This window comes from Lutra lutra, chromosome 9, assembly GCF_902655055.1.
Source record: "Lutra lutra chromosome 9, mLutLut1.2, whole genome shotgun sequence".
Classification (NCBI taxonomy): domain Eukaryota; kingdom Metazoa; phylum Chordata; class Mammalia; order Carnivora; family Mustelidae; genus Lutra; species Lutra lutra.
Genome location: NC_062286.1, coordinates 129,814,288 through 129,833,816, shown reverse-complemented (window position 1 = coordinate 129,833,816; position 19,529 = coordinate 129,814,288). Strand labels below are relative to the sequence as shown.

Below are 19,529 nucleotides of genomic sequence, written 5' to 3'. Positions count from 1 at the left end.
GTGACCCCCGATTCCACTCTCTTGCCCACCCTGCAGTCTCAGCGGCTCCCCGTGGCTCCCTCAGGCACCCAAAACTCACCACGTTCAGAACCGAGCTCCAGGTCCCTCCACCAAAATCAACGACCCCAGCCTTCCAGTCCTTGAAGTCAAAAATGTTGGAGACACCCTGCCTCCTGTCTCACACCTCCCTCCAGCCCATCAGCGGATCGTCATCCACACTTTAGCTGCATATCCGGAATCCAACCACTTTCTCCACCTGCGCTTCTATCCCCTGGGCCAGGCCCCCATTTTCTCTTACCCAGATCCGGACCAGATCCCGCACTCCCCCAAAGCCCCCCCACTGGTCTCCCTGCTTCTGCCCTGCCCCTCTTTAATCTAGAACTGCCTCTGGGCTAGACTGATCCTGTCGAAATGGAAATCATTTCTGGGCCTTCCTCTGCCCAGAGCCCCCCAGAGGCACCCATCTGGCTCAGAATAAAAGACCAAGCTCTCACAATACCCCCCAGACCCGTGAGATCTGGCCTCCCTGTAGGCTTTCAGACCATTCCTCCCAAGGCCCCCCTTCCTAGTTCACACAGCTCAGCCACCCTGGCCTCCTCACTGCTCTGCAGGTGCACCAGGCTCACCTCAGGGCCTTTGCAACTGCTGATCCCTCTGCCTAGAACGTTCCCCCCCTTAATATCCCCACTATTGGTCTGCTCGCTTCCTCCAGGCCTTTGCTCAAGAGTCACCTTCTCAGGGATGCCTTTCCCGACCACTCTTCCTAAAATTTCAACCCCACCCCAACCCCCAGCCCCAACACTTCACATTCCCTTTCTGCATGTTTCTCTCTCCTCAGTAGCCTTCGTCATCGTCTAACATGCTACCTAGTTTTCTGGCTCCGTGTGTGTCTCTCCCGCTACAAGATAAGCTCCGTGAGGGTAGGGAGTTCTGCGTGCTCACCACTCTACCCTCAGGGCCAACCCGAGGCCTGCACTCAGTGGACACTCGCTGACTGCCCTGGTGAGAGAATGAAACATAAAAAGCAGAGAAAAACTGAGAAAAGAGAGAGAGAGGGGCTCAGGAGCCTCGGGAGAGACCCACAGTAAGAGGAGGAGGTCAGATAGAGGGGGGAGCCAGTGGGAAGACCATGGGAGGAACTAAAAGAGACAGAGGACCTGCCTGGCCATGTAGAAACAGATTTGCTGAGAAAGCCAGAAAGGGAAAGATAGGGAGAGACAGGGGCGAGCAGGGAGGGAGGCAGGTGGGTGGAGGGGAGGGGATGCTGCAGCTCTATCAGTGTTTCTGGAAGGGTTTAAGAAGTCTCTGACTGTGGCTCAAGTTGGAAGAAGGTCAGGTAGAAGAGACCGGAAGAACTGTTGTAGCAGAAATAATCCAAAGGAGGCCAGGATTGGGGGAGGGCCGTTTTTGGACAGACCAGAAGGAGATTCCCGAGCTCCCTGCTTCCTCCCTGAAACCCCTGTACAGAATCAGTAAGTAATCCCTCAACCAGCTATTTGCCAGTCTCTGTGTGGAGCATTGAAGAGAGGGAGAGGGGAAGCTAATTTGAGGATCTCTACATTACATGGTTCCAGATGGGAAACATTCCCCTCATCATCTATGTGAATGGTTCTCTGGGTTGTGCAGTGCACAGCCTATGCCATCCTACATGGCAGCCCTGGGTGATGACAGAGAGATGCCATCCTGCCTAACTGCCTATGGGCTCCCAGATTGGGAAATACCCTCAGAGGTCTTAAAAGACTTCCTGGAGGAGGCAGGAAATGAACTGAGCTGGTATGGTCAGGTGATGGTCAGGTGTAAATACGAGGTGAAGGGCATTCTAGGCAGAGGAACAGCTTGTGCGGACATATGGAGGCAGAGGTAGATGTGCCGGAGAAGAGCAGATCATGATGGCTACAGTGGACTGAGGGAGATGAGGCAGCGAAATTGAGGTCTGGCAGGCCTTAAGGGCAGGCTGAGGAGCTCAGACTCAGGCCAGAGGGCCAGAGGACCGGGGTTGCCTCTGCCTTCCTCACTGCCAAAACCGTCCTGCTTCCTCTGAGCTCCTCTGCTGCCCTTCCACTCAGGCTATCCGTTGGTCTGCCGGCAACCCCCTAGCCTCCGGCTGGGCCACAAACCTCTCTCCCTCCAGGAAGGGATTATCACCCATGTGTGTGAGGAAACCGAGGCCCAGGGAGGGGAGGAGGCATTCCTGGGCTCTCCCCCCCCCCCCGGGGAGTTGAGAGCCAAGAGTAGGAGCTGAGTCCTCACCTCCCAGGTTAGTGCTCCTGTGTGTACTCCTCTCCCCTGCACTGTCATTCTCACACCCCCTCTCAGTCTTCTCCCTCCTCCCTCCGCTGGTTTCCCTTCCCTCCGGCTTTTATCTGCACTGAAAGGGCCAACTTTGAAACCAGCTTCTCACCTTCTTTCATCTCTCTTTGCCGGCCCCTTCCCTGGGGCTCCTCAGACAGGGAGGCGGTGAGGAGCCTGAGACAGCTCCAATTTAACACCACAAACATTTACCCAACTCCTCCTCGTGTGCTGAGCCAGGCCCAGGGACGCAGGCGATGACTCAGCGGAGGGCAGAGCTGGGGATAAGCGCCCTCTCTGCAGGGGACAGTGAGGGGCCACTGAGAGACTGAAGGGCACCTCCCAGGGTACATGTGGTACCCAGAGCCCAGATGGCCTCCTCAGCTCCTTAGTCCTCAGGGTCGTGGACTCAGTCAGTGCCTACACATTGAGTCAAGGGGGAACCAGTGGTAATAAGACCTTGTCCCTGCCCACAGAGAGTTTGCCTTCTCCCAGGGGTAGATAGTCATCCAGTCGTAAAACATTTGTTGATACCAGTCAGGAAATAATTGCTGATAAGAGCCATGAAGGAGTTAAACAGGGCGATATGATAAGGAGGATTGTGACAACAGGGGCTACTATGGATGGAGCAGTCCAGGAGTTGGCAGGTGAGCTGAGATCAGAATGATAAAGTGAGAGCCAGCCTGCAAAGATGTGAGGAAGAGCATTCCAGGTGGAGGGAACAGCAAGTGCAAAGGTCCTGGGGCAGAGGCAGCTTGGCGTGTTCCTGGAGATGAAGACAGTAAGTGGTATCCTGGGAGATTTTACCTGGGCACCTGCGGAACACAGAGATGCAGATATACAGAGCGGTTTTTCTGAGTTCCTGCACTGGGGAGAGTGGAAAGTACCTCATCTTGTTGCCTTTCCCCCTCAGGGGGTAACATACGCAGTTTACAGATGAAGAAATTGAGGGTCAGAGAGGAGAAGTGACTCTCCCAGTATCATTCAGCTTGAAGGGGCCAGGAGTGATTTAACCCATGACTATCTGCTTCCTGAGTTCAGCCTCCTGGAATTTTACCCCAGCTTCTTACCCTCTCTGTGGTTAGGTGTCCTCCCTGGTGCATAAGGCACAGAGATGAATCAGACATAGGCCAACACAAAGGCTAGGTCCCCATGTGAAGGCCTCTAGTAACAGATCTAAGTTTGAGTGGTCTTGGGCTGAGGGCCAGGGCTTGAGGACTGCAGAGCTCCATGGAGGGGCGAGTGCTCAGGGCACAGGAACAAGCCCAGGCTTCCCCAGGTGGCCCCTGAGCAAGGCTGGAGAGGTGAGGTTGGCACAGGGAGACGATGTTCCTGGTTGGAGTGAGGGTGAGGGCCCGGAAGCAGGAAGAGAGTCGCAGATCCGGGAGGTTAAGTTCAGCAGCAGCGTGATCAGCTGGGTGAGCTCATGTCAAGGTGGGCAGAGATGAGGACAGAAGGGCACTTGGGCCAGCCTGGGAAGGACCCTGAATGTCAGGTGGAGAAGCGGGACTCCATGCTTCAAAGGGAAACCTTGGAAGCTTTGGAGGGAGGGAGGAGAGTGCTCAGAGGGGCTCAGACAGGCCCATCTCAGGGTTAGGCAGCCTTGCAGAGAGTCAGGCCCTTGATCAGCCCAGCATAGTCCTCCCTACACCCTGGTGAGCCTTCTTCAAACATCAAAACCAGCAAAGCCCACACTGGACCAGAGGGAACAAACCCTCATTTCCTGCCAGCACTCCACAGTGGGGTGCATCAGAAAGTATGGGGGTTCTGGAATTAAAGAAGACCTGGGTCGGAATCCCAGCTCAGTTGTAGAACTGTGGGAAGATCACTGGACCTACAATAAGCCTCTGTTTTCCCATCTCTATAATGGGCATCATGATAGTACCTGCCTCATTCATTTATTCAAAAATTAGGTATTTTTAAAATTTTATTTATTTATTTATTTATTTATTTATTTATTTATTTATTTGACAGAGCTCACGAGTAGGCAGAGAGGCAGGCAGAGAGAGAGGGGGAAGCAGGCTCCCTGCTGAGCAGAAAGCCCAATTCGGGGCTCAATCCCAGGACCCTGAGATCATGACCTGAGCTGAAGGCAGAGGCTTTAACCCACTGAGCCACCCAGGCGCCCCCCAAAATTAGGTATTAAATGTCTACTGTGTTCTACTAGGATCTGCGCTCAGTGCCTTTGTGTTCCTTTGTGGCCTAGACACCCATTTCTACCCTTCAATCTGCAGCCTGTACTAATCACATACAAATTCCCAGGCATCGTGTTTGGGCTTTGATAGGTGTCTTAAGGTTGGGGTGGGGGCAGTACGTGAGAGAGAATCACAGATGGGGTAGAGTCAACAGAGAGGAATCCCCGGTGGGGGGTCTGGGGGGACGGGGAGCCCCTTCTGCATCTGAAGAGACTCTCCCTCTAGTAGCTCAGGTGGAGGCTGTATCATCCAGCCTTCGAGGCACATATTACACGAGCCCCCCCACCGGGGAGCCTGGGAGGGCGGCACACATAGGAGCCTGCTGCCTTCCGGCTCTGTCATGCCTGCGTGCACACTCTATGCACAGATTTGCACGGACAGAAACCACATAGTTCATGCCCAGGCCAGGAAGCAGGACCCTCCCCACATCCCCCACCCTGACCTTGACAATGGCAGCACTTTGTGCCCTTGGAGTGTGTGCGAGTGTCTGCAGGTGTGCCTGGCTGGCCCTCAGCCGGGTACCCGTAGACAAGACCCCGCACAGACATGGGCGTCCACTAACCAGCCCTTTTGACCCAGAGCAAGGACCCTGGCTTCTTTTAGCCCAGTTTCCTCATCTGTGAAATGGGGGTTATAACAGTGCCTGTGAAGATGGGAGGAGCTCATGTATGGGAAGGCCTCCTACAGGCCTGGCACGAAGTCTTGTCTGGCAAAAAACACAGGAGCTAATCCACGGGGCATGTGGCAGGCTCCCAGCACTGCTAGAAGTATTCCACTGATATCTACTTGTCCAGTCCTCACAGCTGCTCAGTAAGGTAGACATTGTTATTGTCTCCATTTTTAAGAGGAGGAAACCAAAGAACAGAGAGGTCAAGTGATTTACCCGAGGCCACACAGCTAGGTTTCAAACCTAGGCAGATGGGCACCTGATCTGCACTCCAGACCACCATTCCAGGGCCTCCCTTACAAGTGTGCACAGACATGTACACACACGCACCACATACTAGCTGACACCCATCCACACTCTCTCTCTGCCCTCCTCCACCCACACCTGCTCCGGTTCCCCTTCCTGCCATCCGATCCCCCTGACTGAATGAGGATCGGGACATTCTAGACCCACAGCCGCCCCCCACCCTTCCCAGCATGCTGGAGATACTCCGAGGTCCACTTTCCCTACATAGGGCCTCCCAGCCCCCACCCCGGGCACACGGACCACACACCTGCTGGGGGGACTCCTGTGTCCCACTAACCAGACATTCTGAATAGTAATTAGAATAACAATCATTGTCTCTCCTGGAGTAATTTTCCTGAAGCTCAGCTAGGCACCTCATCCCCCTGCCAGGCATTTAATCCTCCCAGCAACTTGCAAGGTAGGATTATCATCTCCATTTTGCTCAAAATTAAAGTTCAAAGATTGAAGTGACTTGTCAGGGACAGGACTTGGATCCACACCCAGGGCTAAGCAGCTCCCTCTCGAGCCTCAGCTTTTCCAATAGCAAAGGAGTATCACACACACACACACACACACACACACACACACACACACACAGGCATGCACACCACTCACATATTCAGGACACACACACACATACACACACACACACACACACACACAACTTTCCACCCACAACACCGACCAGACACACAACTCCTGCACCTACACGTGAGGTCCCTAAGCCTTGCCCCGCCACCCCCCCCATTTTTGCCAGGCCCCACTCCTTGCTTCATCCCACACCCCTCCATCCCTCCCTCCCACTCACTGGCTGGCTTCCTGAGCTGGAACAAAACCACCTGGGCTCAGCCAGCCACACTGACCTGCAGCCCCAAGTCTTTTGCTGGTTAATGGCAGGTCCCTGCGGCCCGCCCCACGGCCTTGGGAACAGCTGCCTCCACTTAGATTCCGAGCCCGCCCCCCCTCCCCCTCCAGGAGGGAACAAAAGAGAAAACTGGGAGGAGAGAAAAAAGGAGGGAGTTCTAAGCAGGAACAGGAGAAGCAAGAAGGTGGTAGGCTTCCTCCCACAAGCCCTGTCTCATGCCCCAGCCTTGACCCAGCGATCAGGAGCCCAGGCTATGTCAGACCCTGGCCCTCTCCTGGACTCTCTTCCTGCACTGGTAAAATCAGGAGGAGGTTCCTTCCAACCGAGCTGACACTTGGAGTCTGGTTCTACCTCCTTTGAACCAAACATCTGACAGGCCCAGGCTGAGGGCAAAGGAGACCTGAGCTTCCATGCTTTGCAGCTTTGGGTGGTTCAATGAGCTAAAAAAGAACTCTGGGTAGAGAGTCCCAAATTTGGGTACAAATTCCAATTCTGTGACAGTTCCTGTGCAATTTTGAGCACGGTCATCACTAGCCTTCATGGCATCTTCGCATAAATAAGGAAAAGATCCCTTTTTGAGAAGATCCTCCCTAGGACACCTGGCAAGCTGAACACTGGGTAGACTTTAACCCCATTTCACCCTTCAGCCTGATACCTCTGTGCAGGATACAGCCTGCTCAACCATACTTGGCCGTCCTAAGCTTGGCAGGTTTCCTTTCTGAGCCTCACTGTCTTCATCTGCAAAATGGGAGAGCCCATCAGCTTCACAGGATGCCAGGCAGGGACCTCATGTGTCTTGTTTGCCCTTTTATCCCCAGGACCTAGCACAGGGCAGTACAGAGAAGGCACTGAGTTAATGTCTAGGCATGAAGGAGTGCACGGAAGGATGGCTAAAGGAAAAGCAGGCTATAACTATTAAGTGCTGTGCTAGTGGAAGGAAGTATCATCTTGGGTCTGAAGCCCCCCATACACTTTCACCCAGGTCAGGAGGACCCAGGTTGGTTAGGAACAAGGGGGATGTGGGCTTAGCAGCTTAGGGACAGGGAGGAGAGTTGATGGGGGCTCAGGAGACTAGCTGTAATGCCCGCTATCCCCAACCTTTTCCAGTTGGCCATAGTGTTCACCATTTTCACCTCCCCCCCCCCATAACTATGAAAAGAGTAAGGGATATCACCCGTGCCTATGCCCAGACTCATGCATTAGCTCCTCTAACCCACACCAGCATGAGGGAGTATACAGCACCCCCTTTTCCAGATAAGCAGACGGAGGCTAGGGAAGTCCAGTGACTTGCCCAAGGTTACACAGGTAGACTAAGTAGCCTAGGATTCAAACACAGCTCTGACTACTCTCCAGATGCGGACAGTCCCACTGGGTGTCATTATTCCCATTCAGCAGATGAGGAAACTGAGGCCTGGGGAAGTTGTAATGTAGCTAAGCCCCTTAGCTTATAGGGTCACTTTGGGGCTTTGCGCCTCCAGCGTTTCTGGTGCCCTGGCCTCCCTGGGCCTCAGTTTCCCCCTCTAGGAGATGGAGAAAGGGTCCATTTCCTCCCTGTGAGAGAGGCCGGGTGGATCAGGCTGAGCTCCGCCCCGCCAAGCTTCTTTGTCCTCGCCGCACAATGCGCCCTTGCTTGGCATTCGAGGCCTTTGTTGCCCATGCAGCCTGGCGGCGCCCCCGCCCGCGTTATCAGCGCAGGGAAGCGGAGGTCCGAGCTGGCGGGGCCTCTCTGGGCCGCCGCCCGAGACATGTGTTGGACACGGGCCTTTCAGGCCTGGAGCCGCTGCACAAAGGCCCGGGAAGAAGGCGGAACAAAGGGCTTTTTCACGCGGCAACTGAAAAGCCGCAGATTAGCTCCCGCGTGCTGCGCAGGCGGGGAGGGGCCGCCGGCCATCCCCCTCAACCCCCACACCAGCCTGTGTGCCCGGGCTGGAGCCTCCACGCCGACCCCCTCTCTCCTGCTCAGAATTCCCCTCGGCCCCCACCCCTACCCCCGACAAGTCCAAGCCCTGAATTCCGCGCCGCGCAGGTGCGGATGCCCGCCTGCTTCCCCGTTCTCCGTTTGCCATTCAATAATCCCTACCCACCATTCTCTGAATGATTCTTTGCACCTGTTCCCACGCACCTGCCCACCCGTGCCAGCCCGGTCCCCTTCCCAAGCCCAGTTCTAGGCTCAGCTCTTAGGGAAAGGTAAGAATCGAATATACAGTGAGTGCTAGCTCTGTGCCAGGGACTTCGCCCACTTCCAGCCTCACAACTGTGGGGTGCAAATTATTAGCCCCATTACCCAGCTGAGGAAACTGAGGCCAGGAAAGGTGGAGGGAGGCCTGTGGTCACACAGCAGGTGCCGGTGCAGCAGAGAGGCAAACCCAGATCTCTTTCCACCCCTTCTCTTTTGGAAAGGGCTTCTCTGCTCCTCGTGTCCCCCAGGCAGGTGATCCCTCTTTAAGGGACGGGGGGAACGGTGGACTTGGGCATGGGCTCCACCTGGCACCAGGGCACCTTCAATCAGTCCCGCCCTGCCTCCCTCAGGTACGCCATTGACCGCGACTCGGATCTGGACCAGATCTTTGATATCGATGCGGACACGGGCGCCATCGTGACGGGCAAGGGCCTGGACCGTGAGACGGCCGGCTGGCACAATATCACCGTGCTGGCCATGGAAGCGGGTGAGTCGGGGGCGGGGCTATCATTGGGGGAGGGACGAAGGCTGAGTGAGGGGCGGGGCTGAGGCAGGGCAAAAAGAAAGGAACCCGGCACAGCTGGCCAGATAGCGAGAGGCAAGCGCTGAGAGGGAGGAGCAAAGACCTGGGAAGGATCCCAAGCCAAAAGGCGAAAGCTGGTCGTGAAGCTGGCTTTCTTCCCTCAGCATTTATTGAGCGCCCACTACATACGACGCCCTGTGTTAGGGACTGGGAATACAGCCCTTGAAGACAGAAAATCTCCTGTCTTTGTGGGGGAGCGCTAGACTGTCCCCAAACAGGTGTACCGATGTCATATGATGTGAAGTGCTAGTGAGAAACCAGCAAAGAAGAAAGTGGGGGAAGGGGATTGGGAAGAAGACGGTGTTGTTCCTTCTAGAAGAAGGCCTCTCTGAGGAGACATTTCAACAGAGACCTTACGAAAGTGAAGAAGTCATGCCCATGTCTGAGGGAAGAGTGTTCTAAGCAGAGAAAACAGCCAGTGCAAAGGCCCTGAGGTGATAGTTTGCCCAGCATATTGGAGGAATAGCAAGGAAGCCAGTGTGGTTGGTGAGGGGCAGAGTGTTCAGCCACTGTAAGTTCTTCGGACTTTACTCTGAATAAGGTGGGGATCATAGGACAGAGCTGAGGAGGGACAGTTGCCTGACAGGGTATCTCTGGCTGCTGCATGAGAATAGATCTTTTGAGGGGTGAGGGAGGAAGTTAAATGGGACAGTGGCAGGAAGATGTGGCCTGGCCCAGGGCGACAGCCATGGAGGAGGTGAGACGTGGTCAGCTTTGGGGGGCAGGCTGAAAATGACATCCCAGGATTTTATGATGGAATGACTGACGTGGAGATAAGAGAGGTGTCTGGGACTACTTTAAGGTGCTTGGCCTGACTTTCAGGAAGAGTGTGTGTGTGCACCACAGGTAGTTTGGTGCAGCTGGCACAGGTGAGCTACAAGGAGGGGGGTCTATGCATAGGGTCCAGATAAGTAAGGCCATGGAGGTGAGGAGCTGAGACCGCGGGGTTCACAGAGCCCCAGGAGAGGGGAGGGGGCAGCTCCAGGCCTCCTCCAAAAGCACAGCAAAGCTGCCTGGACCTGGTCTCCAGGCATCCTCCGCACCCCCTCCCCGCACCCCCATCAGCTCTCAAGGTCCAGGAGCCAGCACAGCTGCCAGCAAGCAGTCATGACAACAGAGAAACTCAGAACCTCTGAGCCTGGGGGGCAGGGGGTGGGCAACGTTCAAACTTGCCCCTGCGTGCACTTCGGGATGGGGGGGCCCAAGCCCCTCCTGGCCCTGTGAGCCCCCTGCCAGCCTTCCTCCTCCTCCCCCTGCTGGCGCCCTCCCACTTTGCCGCCCCAGCAGCCCGTGGGCCAAGGAAGTCCCTAGGCTGAAGTTCCCTCCATCTCTTTCAACTTCAGTTTAAAAGAAAATACAAAGCTGGCTCAAACCTCAGTGCCTGCTGCTCAGGAGCCTTTGAATCCACTCCTCCACCGCATGAAAGGAAGGTAACAAAAGGTGGCTGGAGAGGAAGTGGCGGCTGGACTGGGGGGAGGAGAGCTCCCCCTCCTTACTTCCCTGAACCTGTTCCCAGGGCAGCCGTTGGGGGGACTGGCCTGGCTGCTGGGCGGAGACGCGGCCTCTCTCTGCCCACAGATACAGCTCCCCCACAGCCTGTCACCCTATCTGACATCCCATTCTTGGGTTAAGCATCATGTTTCTTCTGCCGAGTGGGTCTCCTTGCAGCAAGCAGCTCAAGTGGCATACAAAGTCTGTAATGCTGCCATTTCACGGAAGAAAGAATGTGGAGGGGACTCGCCCACAAACATTTGACAGTGTTTAACTCATCCGTATTCTGGGCTAGAGGTTTTTCAGTGCCTTTATTGAATCATGATCAGTAACCAGCCAGCACCCACTTTACTGATGGGAAGATTGAGGCTCGGAGAGGAAATTTGCCCAAGGATGTGCTGTGGCAGAGCTGGGATTTGGGGCAAGTCTGTCTGGCTCCCTCCGCAGCCTGGCCAGGTGAGCTCCCTTTCCGGGGTCCTCTCTGCAATCTGAACCCCGCCCCTCTCCCCCACACAGCAGTGCCTAGCAACTGACCTGGGGAAGATAAGGCTCTGATAGGAGACTGATCACGGGGCTAGAGACCCAGCCCTCTGAGCTGCAATCAACAACCCCGCCCAACCCTCACCAGGTATCAATCAATAAGAAAACGAATGGCTCCTGCTTCTCGGAGCTAGTGGGAAGATTCAATAGGATCATGCATGGGAAGAACTTGCCTAGTACTTAATAAGTGCTCAATTAGTGGTATCTATTGATCTTGACTCTGTGCACTTGACTTCAGCACCAACTCTGCACAAGGCATTTTACAGTAGTGTGCCCGCTCGTTGACTCTTCCCACCTAAGAGATATCGGATCTGCCCTTATCCCCAACGTACGAAGGAGAAGGGAAATCATTTGTCCAAATTCCCAGCCTCAATCTGTCTGACTCCAAAGCTCCAAAGCTCGGCTCTCACCCAGATGCCCCTCAAGTCACGTTTCTTTGGTGCCAGGCACGAATCCAGGAATGTCACAAATTACCCACCCACTCCAGCTTCTCAGCATCTCTGTGAGACAAGGGAAAAATTATTATCCCCGCTTTACAGATGAGGAAATAAAGGCTCAGGGAGGAACAGCGATGGTTCCAAGGTCACAGAGCAAATCCATGCAGGACCAGGGCTCCACCGCCAGACCTCCTGCTTCCCAGCAGACTGCCCCAACCCCAAGTGCAATGCCAGTGGATCTGCCTGCCCATGGCCTTCTGCTGAAGCATCCATTTGGCTTCTTTAGAAACAGAGGATGCTGGTGGGGTCACAGTGGCCCTACCTGCTCTGGGCATAACAAACAGGAGGGGACAAGAATCAGAGGGGAAAATTTATACACAGTGGCCAAGCTTGGTGAATACCTTGGAGAAGGCTGCACTGAGAGCCGCCGCTGTCATACTGGATTACCTCAAAGACTCCCAGCCACTTAGTATGCCGGCTCCCCTCTCCCCGAACTTCTGAGTCATCCATTCTGCCCATGCAGACGCTCCTTCCACTGACATTATCTTTAACGTTTTGTAATCATGAAATATTAATGACCAATATTGAATTTAAAGTACAATTTGTGTCTGAATCCTTCGGTGGAAAGGGCAGTTGTAAAGGGACAGTCTTCAAAGAGACAGGGGTGCGGACTTGCAAGGCCAGTGCTGGGGTGGAGGTGCCGGGGGCCGCATTCAGCCCCCCTCCTCCAGGGTTGTCTGGCCCTAAGCCGGTCTGGAGTGTGGGGTGGTGGTGGTGGCGGTCTCTAGCCACCAGGAATATCCAGGAGTTAAGCAGATTAGCGAGAAGCTTCCCCATCTGGGTCACCCCAGGCCACGTATGTCTTAGAGCACCCCGGTTTTTCCTGCAAACCATGGAGCATGCATCATGATTTATATATGTATTTATGTGAGTATCTAGTTAATCTCTTCTCCCCAGGAAGCTGGACCTTCCACTAGGGCAGGATCTCATCCGCATCTGCGCTATTCATACCAGGCCTGGCACTTAGTAGGCGTGTGTAAATATTTACTGAATGAATGGCTAAAGGGGCTGGCCCACCCGGTTAGGAAAGCAGGGTGGCATGACAGACGAGAACTGGGACCAGCTGCTCCATCCCCAGCTGTGTGAGCTCGGATAGCTTTCATTGCCTTACTTTTCTCATCTGTAAAATGGCACTGTGTCTGATGGCTGTAAAGATAATAATTTTACGATATCTTTACAATAAGAGCAGCTTTTGTTTATTTGAAGCTTACGATATGCCCGACATCATATCGAAGGTTGTATATAAAGCATTTCATGTCATGTACATTAGAATCTGTGTTTGTACGGTGACTAGCGTGGTTCCTGACCCACATTATGTGTGATTCATAGCCGAGGAGAGAAGGAATGTCAGAGAATATGGACTCCAGTCCCCATCCCCACTCCCCACTTTACAGCTGAAGAGACTGAGCCCAAGGAAGGGAAGCAACTTGTCCAAGTCCAGCAGTGAGGCTTTATGACTCCCAGTCCAGTGCTCCTTAGGAGGACAACAGGGGTGGGGGTGAGAGGCATAGTGCTCAGTTGCCACAAGGACACCCTCTGCCCCCCTCATGTCTGCCCCCAGCTAATGTTTCCGGAGGGCCTCTCTTCACCGCCCATCCCGGGCTGGGTGCTAGGCTTGGCTTGGCTTGGCAAGGCTTGGCCACTGACCTTGGAGCTCACAGGTAGGCAGGGTAGAGATGCACTGACAGTGACAACACAGAGCAGAAGGGGGCAGTGGGCACTCAGGAGGAGCAGGGAGGGACTTGCCCACCCAGAAGGGAAGGAGACCAAAAATTTTTCCCAGAGGAGGGGACATCTGAATTGGGTCTCAAAGGCTGAGGAAAGGGGGTTGGGTGCTCGAGGCAGAAAGACCCAGAAGCTCAGCTGTCCACTGGCCATTCTGAGAATGGGGAAGCTGGGGGCTGGGGCGGGGTGGGCAGAGGTTAGGGTAGGGGCGGCTGGAGTAGACGGGGTGAGGTAAGCATGCAGACGCCCACTGGTCCTCTATAAGAAGAACCTTGGGTGTCCCCTGAGGAGCCAGACGTCTCCTGAAGACAGCATGGAACCAAGGCAGGTCCTTGAGCAGAAGAGTGACATGGTCTGCTCTGCCGTTGCAATGTTCGCTAGGGTCGTGGGTAAACAGGAGGGGGCTGGCCTGGAGCAGGAGGACACATAGGCTGTTGTGAAGCCTCAAGCTTAGACATGAGCTGGGGGTATCAGAGCAGGGCTAGGACGGGCAGGGAAGTTGAGTGTGGTGCCGTCTGGGGAAGAGGCTTGGCATAGCACTGCCTGGAAGGGGCTGCTTCAAGAGGCACTGAACTTCCCATCAACAGAAGTGTGTGAATCAGGCCGGGGCCCCTCTTGGACTGGGTAACTCCCGGAATCCAGTGCCTGCTGAGTACCTAACAGAGGCTGACCAGAATAAAGCTTTTGTCATGTCCGTGGGGTCTCCAGAGCACAGCCCAGAACATCAGGACCAGCTCAGCCTAGGAAGGAAAACTTTCTCCCCCACCCCATTCCAGAGTCCCTGATTCACCCCGAAGTCCTCCCTTCCCCTTTGGAGGACTACACATACTCCCCCTCGAACAAAGTCAAAGCCTCCAGTCTCCCCTGGGAAGCCAAAGAGATCATCAAAGTCTTGAGACAGAGAAGTATGTCCAAACCTCCCGCCCCCACTAAATGTGAGCAGGGACAGGGAATGGGGAGCAAGGAGCCCACTTTTGACAGCCCTGACACCCCTCCCCTGGAGCACCCCCACTTGCTCACCCAGCCCCCTTGCCGGCCTGCCCGCCCCGTCTTGGCCGGTGGGTAATTGGGATGATAAATCTTCCTGCCCAGCTGGCCAGCTCTAATCAGAGCCTGGTGTTTGGATGCAATTTAATTCTCTCTGGAGGGGGAGGGGATGGGGGGACGGGAGAAGAGGGTCCGACTCAGCTACCCACCCTCCACTGCAAGTGAGCGGGAAGGAGGTGCCTTCAAGCTCCCCTCCAGCTCTTTCCCTCCCCCAACCCTGTTCCTTTCTCCACCAGTCCCCCCCCCTTTCTCACTCCCACTCTTACAACCTCCCTTGCCTCCTTCTCTCTGGGCTTTTCTCTCTCTCTCTCTCTCTCCCCATTTGTTGTACTGATAAGAAAACCTTAGTCCGAAGAGAGAGGCAGGAACAGCATCACACAGCTTGACTCCTTCCCAGATGGAGGGATCCTGGAGGGGGGTGCGAACCCCCCCCCCAGAATCAGTCCATCTAAGGAGGTCTTCGTCTCTCCCTGTGGCATAGTCAGGGATGCCACAGGCAATGAAACCTATTCATTCGACAATCTTTATTAAGCACTTACTATGTTCCATGCACATAGCAGGAAACAAAACAGAAATTCTGCTTACTTTCTGGTGGGGGAGGCAGGTAATGAGCAAGTTAAGTGAGTAAAAACCTAGGGGGTGTTGGGTGAGTGGTATGGAGAGAAAGCAGGGAAGGGGGTGTCTGGTGGGATGGCAAGGGACACATTTAAATGTCATCAGGGGAGGCTCTCTGAGAAGGCATCTGGGCAACGATCTGAAGGAGAGAATGGAGCAAACTTGGAGCAGAGCTCAAGAGAAGGGTAAGGGTCCAGGCTGGGGAGATCGCTGGAAGATCACGTGCAGCCTGTGGGCATGTGGGACTCCGCTCGTATTCTGATAGCCCATTCTGATAGCCCAGGACGGATGTAGTCAGGGAAAGCTTCCAGGAGGAGGCGGACATATTTGTTTGGGACCTTGAGGCAAGTAGGACTGACAGATGAAGATGGCAAGAAAGGCAGTACCACCCGATGATGAGAAAGTCCCCCCTTTGGAACCAGACCCAGGTTATTGACCATTTGTTCCCTATGAGACCTTGGGCAAATTTGTTACCTCTCTGAATGGGTTTCCTCCTCAGTAAAATGCCAATCATTCTAGTCTCCACCTCCCACAATGGTTGACAGGATGAAATGGGCGGCACAGACCCTGGCCCACAGCACAGGCTCCCTAAGTATTTGCTGATGTCTTTCCAGGAAGGAGTGCCCTTAACAGAGTCACCAGGTCAACTTCTGCTTCCTCTTCCCTTCCCAGTGGCCCCCAGCCCTCCAAGTCCATGGTTGGTTCAGATACCGGATGAGTGCCTGCCGGGGGCTGGGGTCTTTTCTGGAAGGGATCCAGAGTCTCACTATAGACAACCTTCTCCTCTTCTCCTCTGGGATGTTTGCTTATGCTGTTCCCCAGGGCACACTCTCTCTCCCATCTGCATCACCTGATTCCTTCCTAGTTGGATCTCAGTCTAAAGGTCACTCCAGGGAAAATATCCCTGCACCCACCTGGCTCCTGAACCTTTATCTTTTAGCTCTTATCGGAGTCCTGAGTACTGCCTGTCCCTGCCGCTAGACTGAGAGACCGCGTAGGACTTGCTCACTGCTATGTCCTTGGCACAAAGAAGGTGCTCAATTCATAGTCGTCAGCAAAACCCAGAAGCCTCAGCTCCAGATGGCTTAGTCCGATCCCATGTCTTTTATGCATAAGGGACTCTGAGGCCCAGAGAAGGAAGGCAACCTGCCCACGGTGCACAGCAGCACACCCCACCCAGTCCAGTCTCTTCCCAAGGCTCCCACTGAACAGCCCACCTCCTCGGCCCCCGGGGTCCCCCAGAGCTTCACCTGACACCTTCCCGGATTCCTAGCGAGTTAGCTCAGGGAAGGAGCCCCAGGCCGAAGCACGTTTAATTTTCATCTAGGAACCGGTTAAGGCTGTGGGCCTGCTCAGCTCTGGGCTGTCAATCAGCCTTCCTCAAGGCTGCATCAATTAGTTTAAAAATATTGAATGCAATTTTGCCTGACACAACATATTGCAGCTACTGCAAAATATAATTTATTTTAGAAGAAGAAATAATTAAACTAATTTGCATGTCAGTCAGCTGAACTGAGATGCCAAGAAGGGGGTTGGGACCCATGAAGGACCCAGCCCCGGGAGAGGGCACCTGCTGCTGGGCAGCGGGGAAGGGCTGCTTGGACCTGAGTCCGAGAGTAGTTGGTGCTAATCCCCAGGCAGCGGGAGGGCCTGCTGGCCTTGGATCTAGACCAAGCACTGACCAGACCAGAGGCGGGAGACCCAGCACCCAACCCAGTTCTGTGCTGACTCCCTTGTAGGTCTGAGCAAGGTCCCGGCCCTCTCTGGGCCTCAGTTTTCTCATCTACAAAATGGATTTAACAAGACCTCCTTTACAGATTGTTTTGAGGGTCAAAAGAAAGATTATAGATAAGAAAGTTTGTTATCAATTGGAAAGTCCTGTGCATGGGTGAAGATTATTTAATTGATGGAGTCTTTGTCTTATCCCAGAAACATTGAAGATGGTAAACTTATGAATTAATTATTAGCAATGATCACAAATGCTGTTAACTGTGATCAGGAGAGGTTTAGAGCAAGTCCACCAGAAGCAAGACAACAGGTTGGACTGGTCCACCTGCCAGTAGTTGGCAACCCTTGCCACATAATAAATTCCTACAGCCATTGAAAAACCTCAGTGTCAGAGCCTTGGGTATCGGTATGTTTTAAAGGCTTCCCAGGTGGTTCTAATGTGCAGCCAGGCTGGAGGTGGCTATGATGTCATGGGCACACAGACTCTGGGGGTTCCAGGCCAGCCCCAAATTCAGGGGTCCCCAGGATCAGTTCTGCAGGTGACAACTTAGCAGCAGAGAGGCGTATCCCTTCCCTGCTCACTCCGCTGCCCCACCTCCAGGACCCAGATCCACAGCCACACCAAAGGGTTCAGGGCTTTCCCAGGGAGTGACCTGTAACATTTTTAAGAAGGAGGTAAGGGGGCATCTGGGTGGCTCAGTTGGTTCAGCATCTGACTCTTGGTTTCAGCTCAGGTCATGATCTCAGGGTCATGAGATCAAGCCCCACATCAGACTCTGTGCTGGGCAAGGAGCCTGCTTGAGATTCTCTCTCTCCCTCTCCCTTGGCCCCACCCTCCCAAAAAATAAAATAAAATAATAAAAGAGGAGACAGGACAATGACAGAAAGGTGATTATGTGGGGTGAAGGATGTGTTAACTAACCTGATTATGGGAAACATCTCACAATATGTATGTATATATATATATACATATATATATACACATCACGTTGCACACCTTAAACTTATACCATGTTATTTGTGAGTTCTATCTCAATAAAGCTAGAGATTTAAAAAAAAAAAAAAAGAGCATCCAGAACAGGTCCAACAGATCATAAAGGAATGGCTCAATAGTGGGGGTCTCACCAGCAGCGGACCCAGCCCCTCCACAGCATGTCCCCCTAGGAGGGGCTGACCCTGCTGTATGTAGGGTTGCCCTTCTGCATGGCGCATGGGCCCCTGTGCCCGCCCCCCACCTCAGCCGGGAGAGAGGTGCCTGGTCCTGGCAGTGGGCCTCACCCTCCCCACTTGCCTTCCTCCCAAATGCACCCACCTTCTGTCTGTTTAAGTTCTCCGGCAACACGCTCTTAAAAATAACGGCTTGCCCGGCATTCCCAGTCACGACTCCGATCTCCCGCCCCCAGAAAAGCCCCCTCTAATCACTGAAGCAGCAGATCTGGGTGAGCTGAAAAGATAAGGTGCCCCTGGCTAAGGGGAGCTCCAGAGAGAGGTCGGGGTCTGCCTTAATTAAGGACTTGCCCCCCTCCTTTCCCTGACCCCAGGAGGGGGCTGCACCTACCTCCCGATCTCATTTCTCTTTATCAACACACGAGCAGCTGCAGTCGGCCGGCAGTGGCCCCTGAGTTCAGAGAAAGCGGCAGCCGACCAGCACCCCCCCCAGAACTCATGGGGTTCCTGGCTACTAGAAAGCTTCCAGGCTGCCACCAAAAGAGCTCCCTGCCAGCCAGTCTACTTCCCCCAGCCACTGTGCTTGGAAGGGGATGGCTTCCTCTCCTAGTCCTTGAGGTCACTGGTAGATAGAGCTTGTCAACAACAAACTCATGACTAAGATAGCTGAGAGCAGGGCACCAATGAGCACCCAAGAGGTCCGGGAGACAAGGGAAAAGGCCGACATTCAGGGTGCTGCTCAGAGAGGTCCGGCTGGGATGAGGTACCCTTCAATCACTTGATGTCATTGCTGAAAGGACCCTTCAAGGATGTCTGTTTTGGGGTTTGGTTTTTTTTTTTTAAGATTTTATTTATTTATTTGACACAGAGAGGCACAGTGAGAGGGAACACAAGCAGAGAGAGAGAGAGAGAGAGAGGGAGAAGCAGGCTTCCCACTGAGCAGGGAGCCTGATGCAGGACTCCTCCCAGGACCCTGAGATCATGACCTGAGCCAAAGGCAGATGCTTAACGACTGAGCCACCCAGGCCCCAAGGATGTCTATTTATTTAACAAATCCTTATAGAACACTTGCTATGTGTTATATACACAGTTTTTCTAGAGAATTTTTAAAACTATAATAGACATACACACAGTTTAAAAATGCTTTACAGATAGTAACTCAATCTGTCCTCTTAACCAACCCATCACTAGTAGCTCCATGTTGCTGGAGAGAAAGCAGAGGCACAGAGAGGCCAAGTGACCTGGCATAGACCCCATTGCTCCTAAGTGGCAGAGTTGAGATCGGAACAACTTGGCTCGGAGACTTTACTCTTAATCACTATGCTCTGCTCATTTTCCAAATGTGGAAGGGGATATCGGGGAGGGAGGACAAACACTGGGTCAAGGACAGAGCCATCCCTGGAACGTAGGCCTCTTTCCGTCTATGTTCTTCCAGTCTTCATTCACGCATTCAACGAATGTATTAGAACCTCCTCTATGCTGTATCCCACAATGCTGGGAACCCGGGGATTAATATGTCAGGGACTTTGACCTCAAAGACATCACAGACAGGGGTGTCATGGTTTTGCTGAAGACCCTGGCCAAGACCTACATCCAGTGGACTGGTCTTGCCCTCTCAGGATCAAGTCCTAAAAGAGCAGAGGTCTGAGAGTTCAG

General features: G+C 53.8%; 1 protein-coding gene across 3 annotated transcripts in view; it reads left to right on the top strand.

Annotated features, from left to right (window-relative positions):
- CDH22 (cadherin 22) overlaps positions 1-19,529 on the top strand; it is a 119,985-nt gene that overhangs the window by 88,340 nt on the left and 12,116 nt on the right. For all 3 annotated transcript variants that reach the window (XM_047747017.1, XM_047747019.1, XM_047747018.1), the window contains exon 8: positions 8,831-8,967. In XM_047747017.1, coding sequence (XP_047602973.1) covers positions 8,831-8,967 — 137 coding nt within the window. The remainder of the gene's footprint in view (positions 1-8,830; positions 8,968-19,529) is intronic.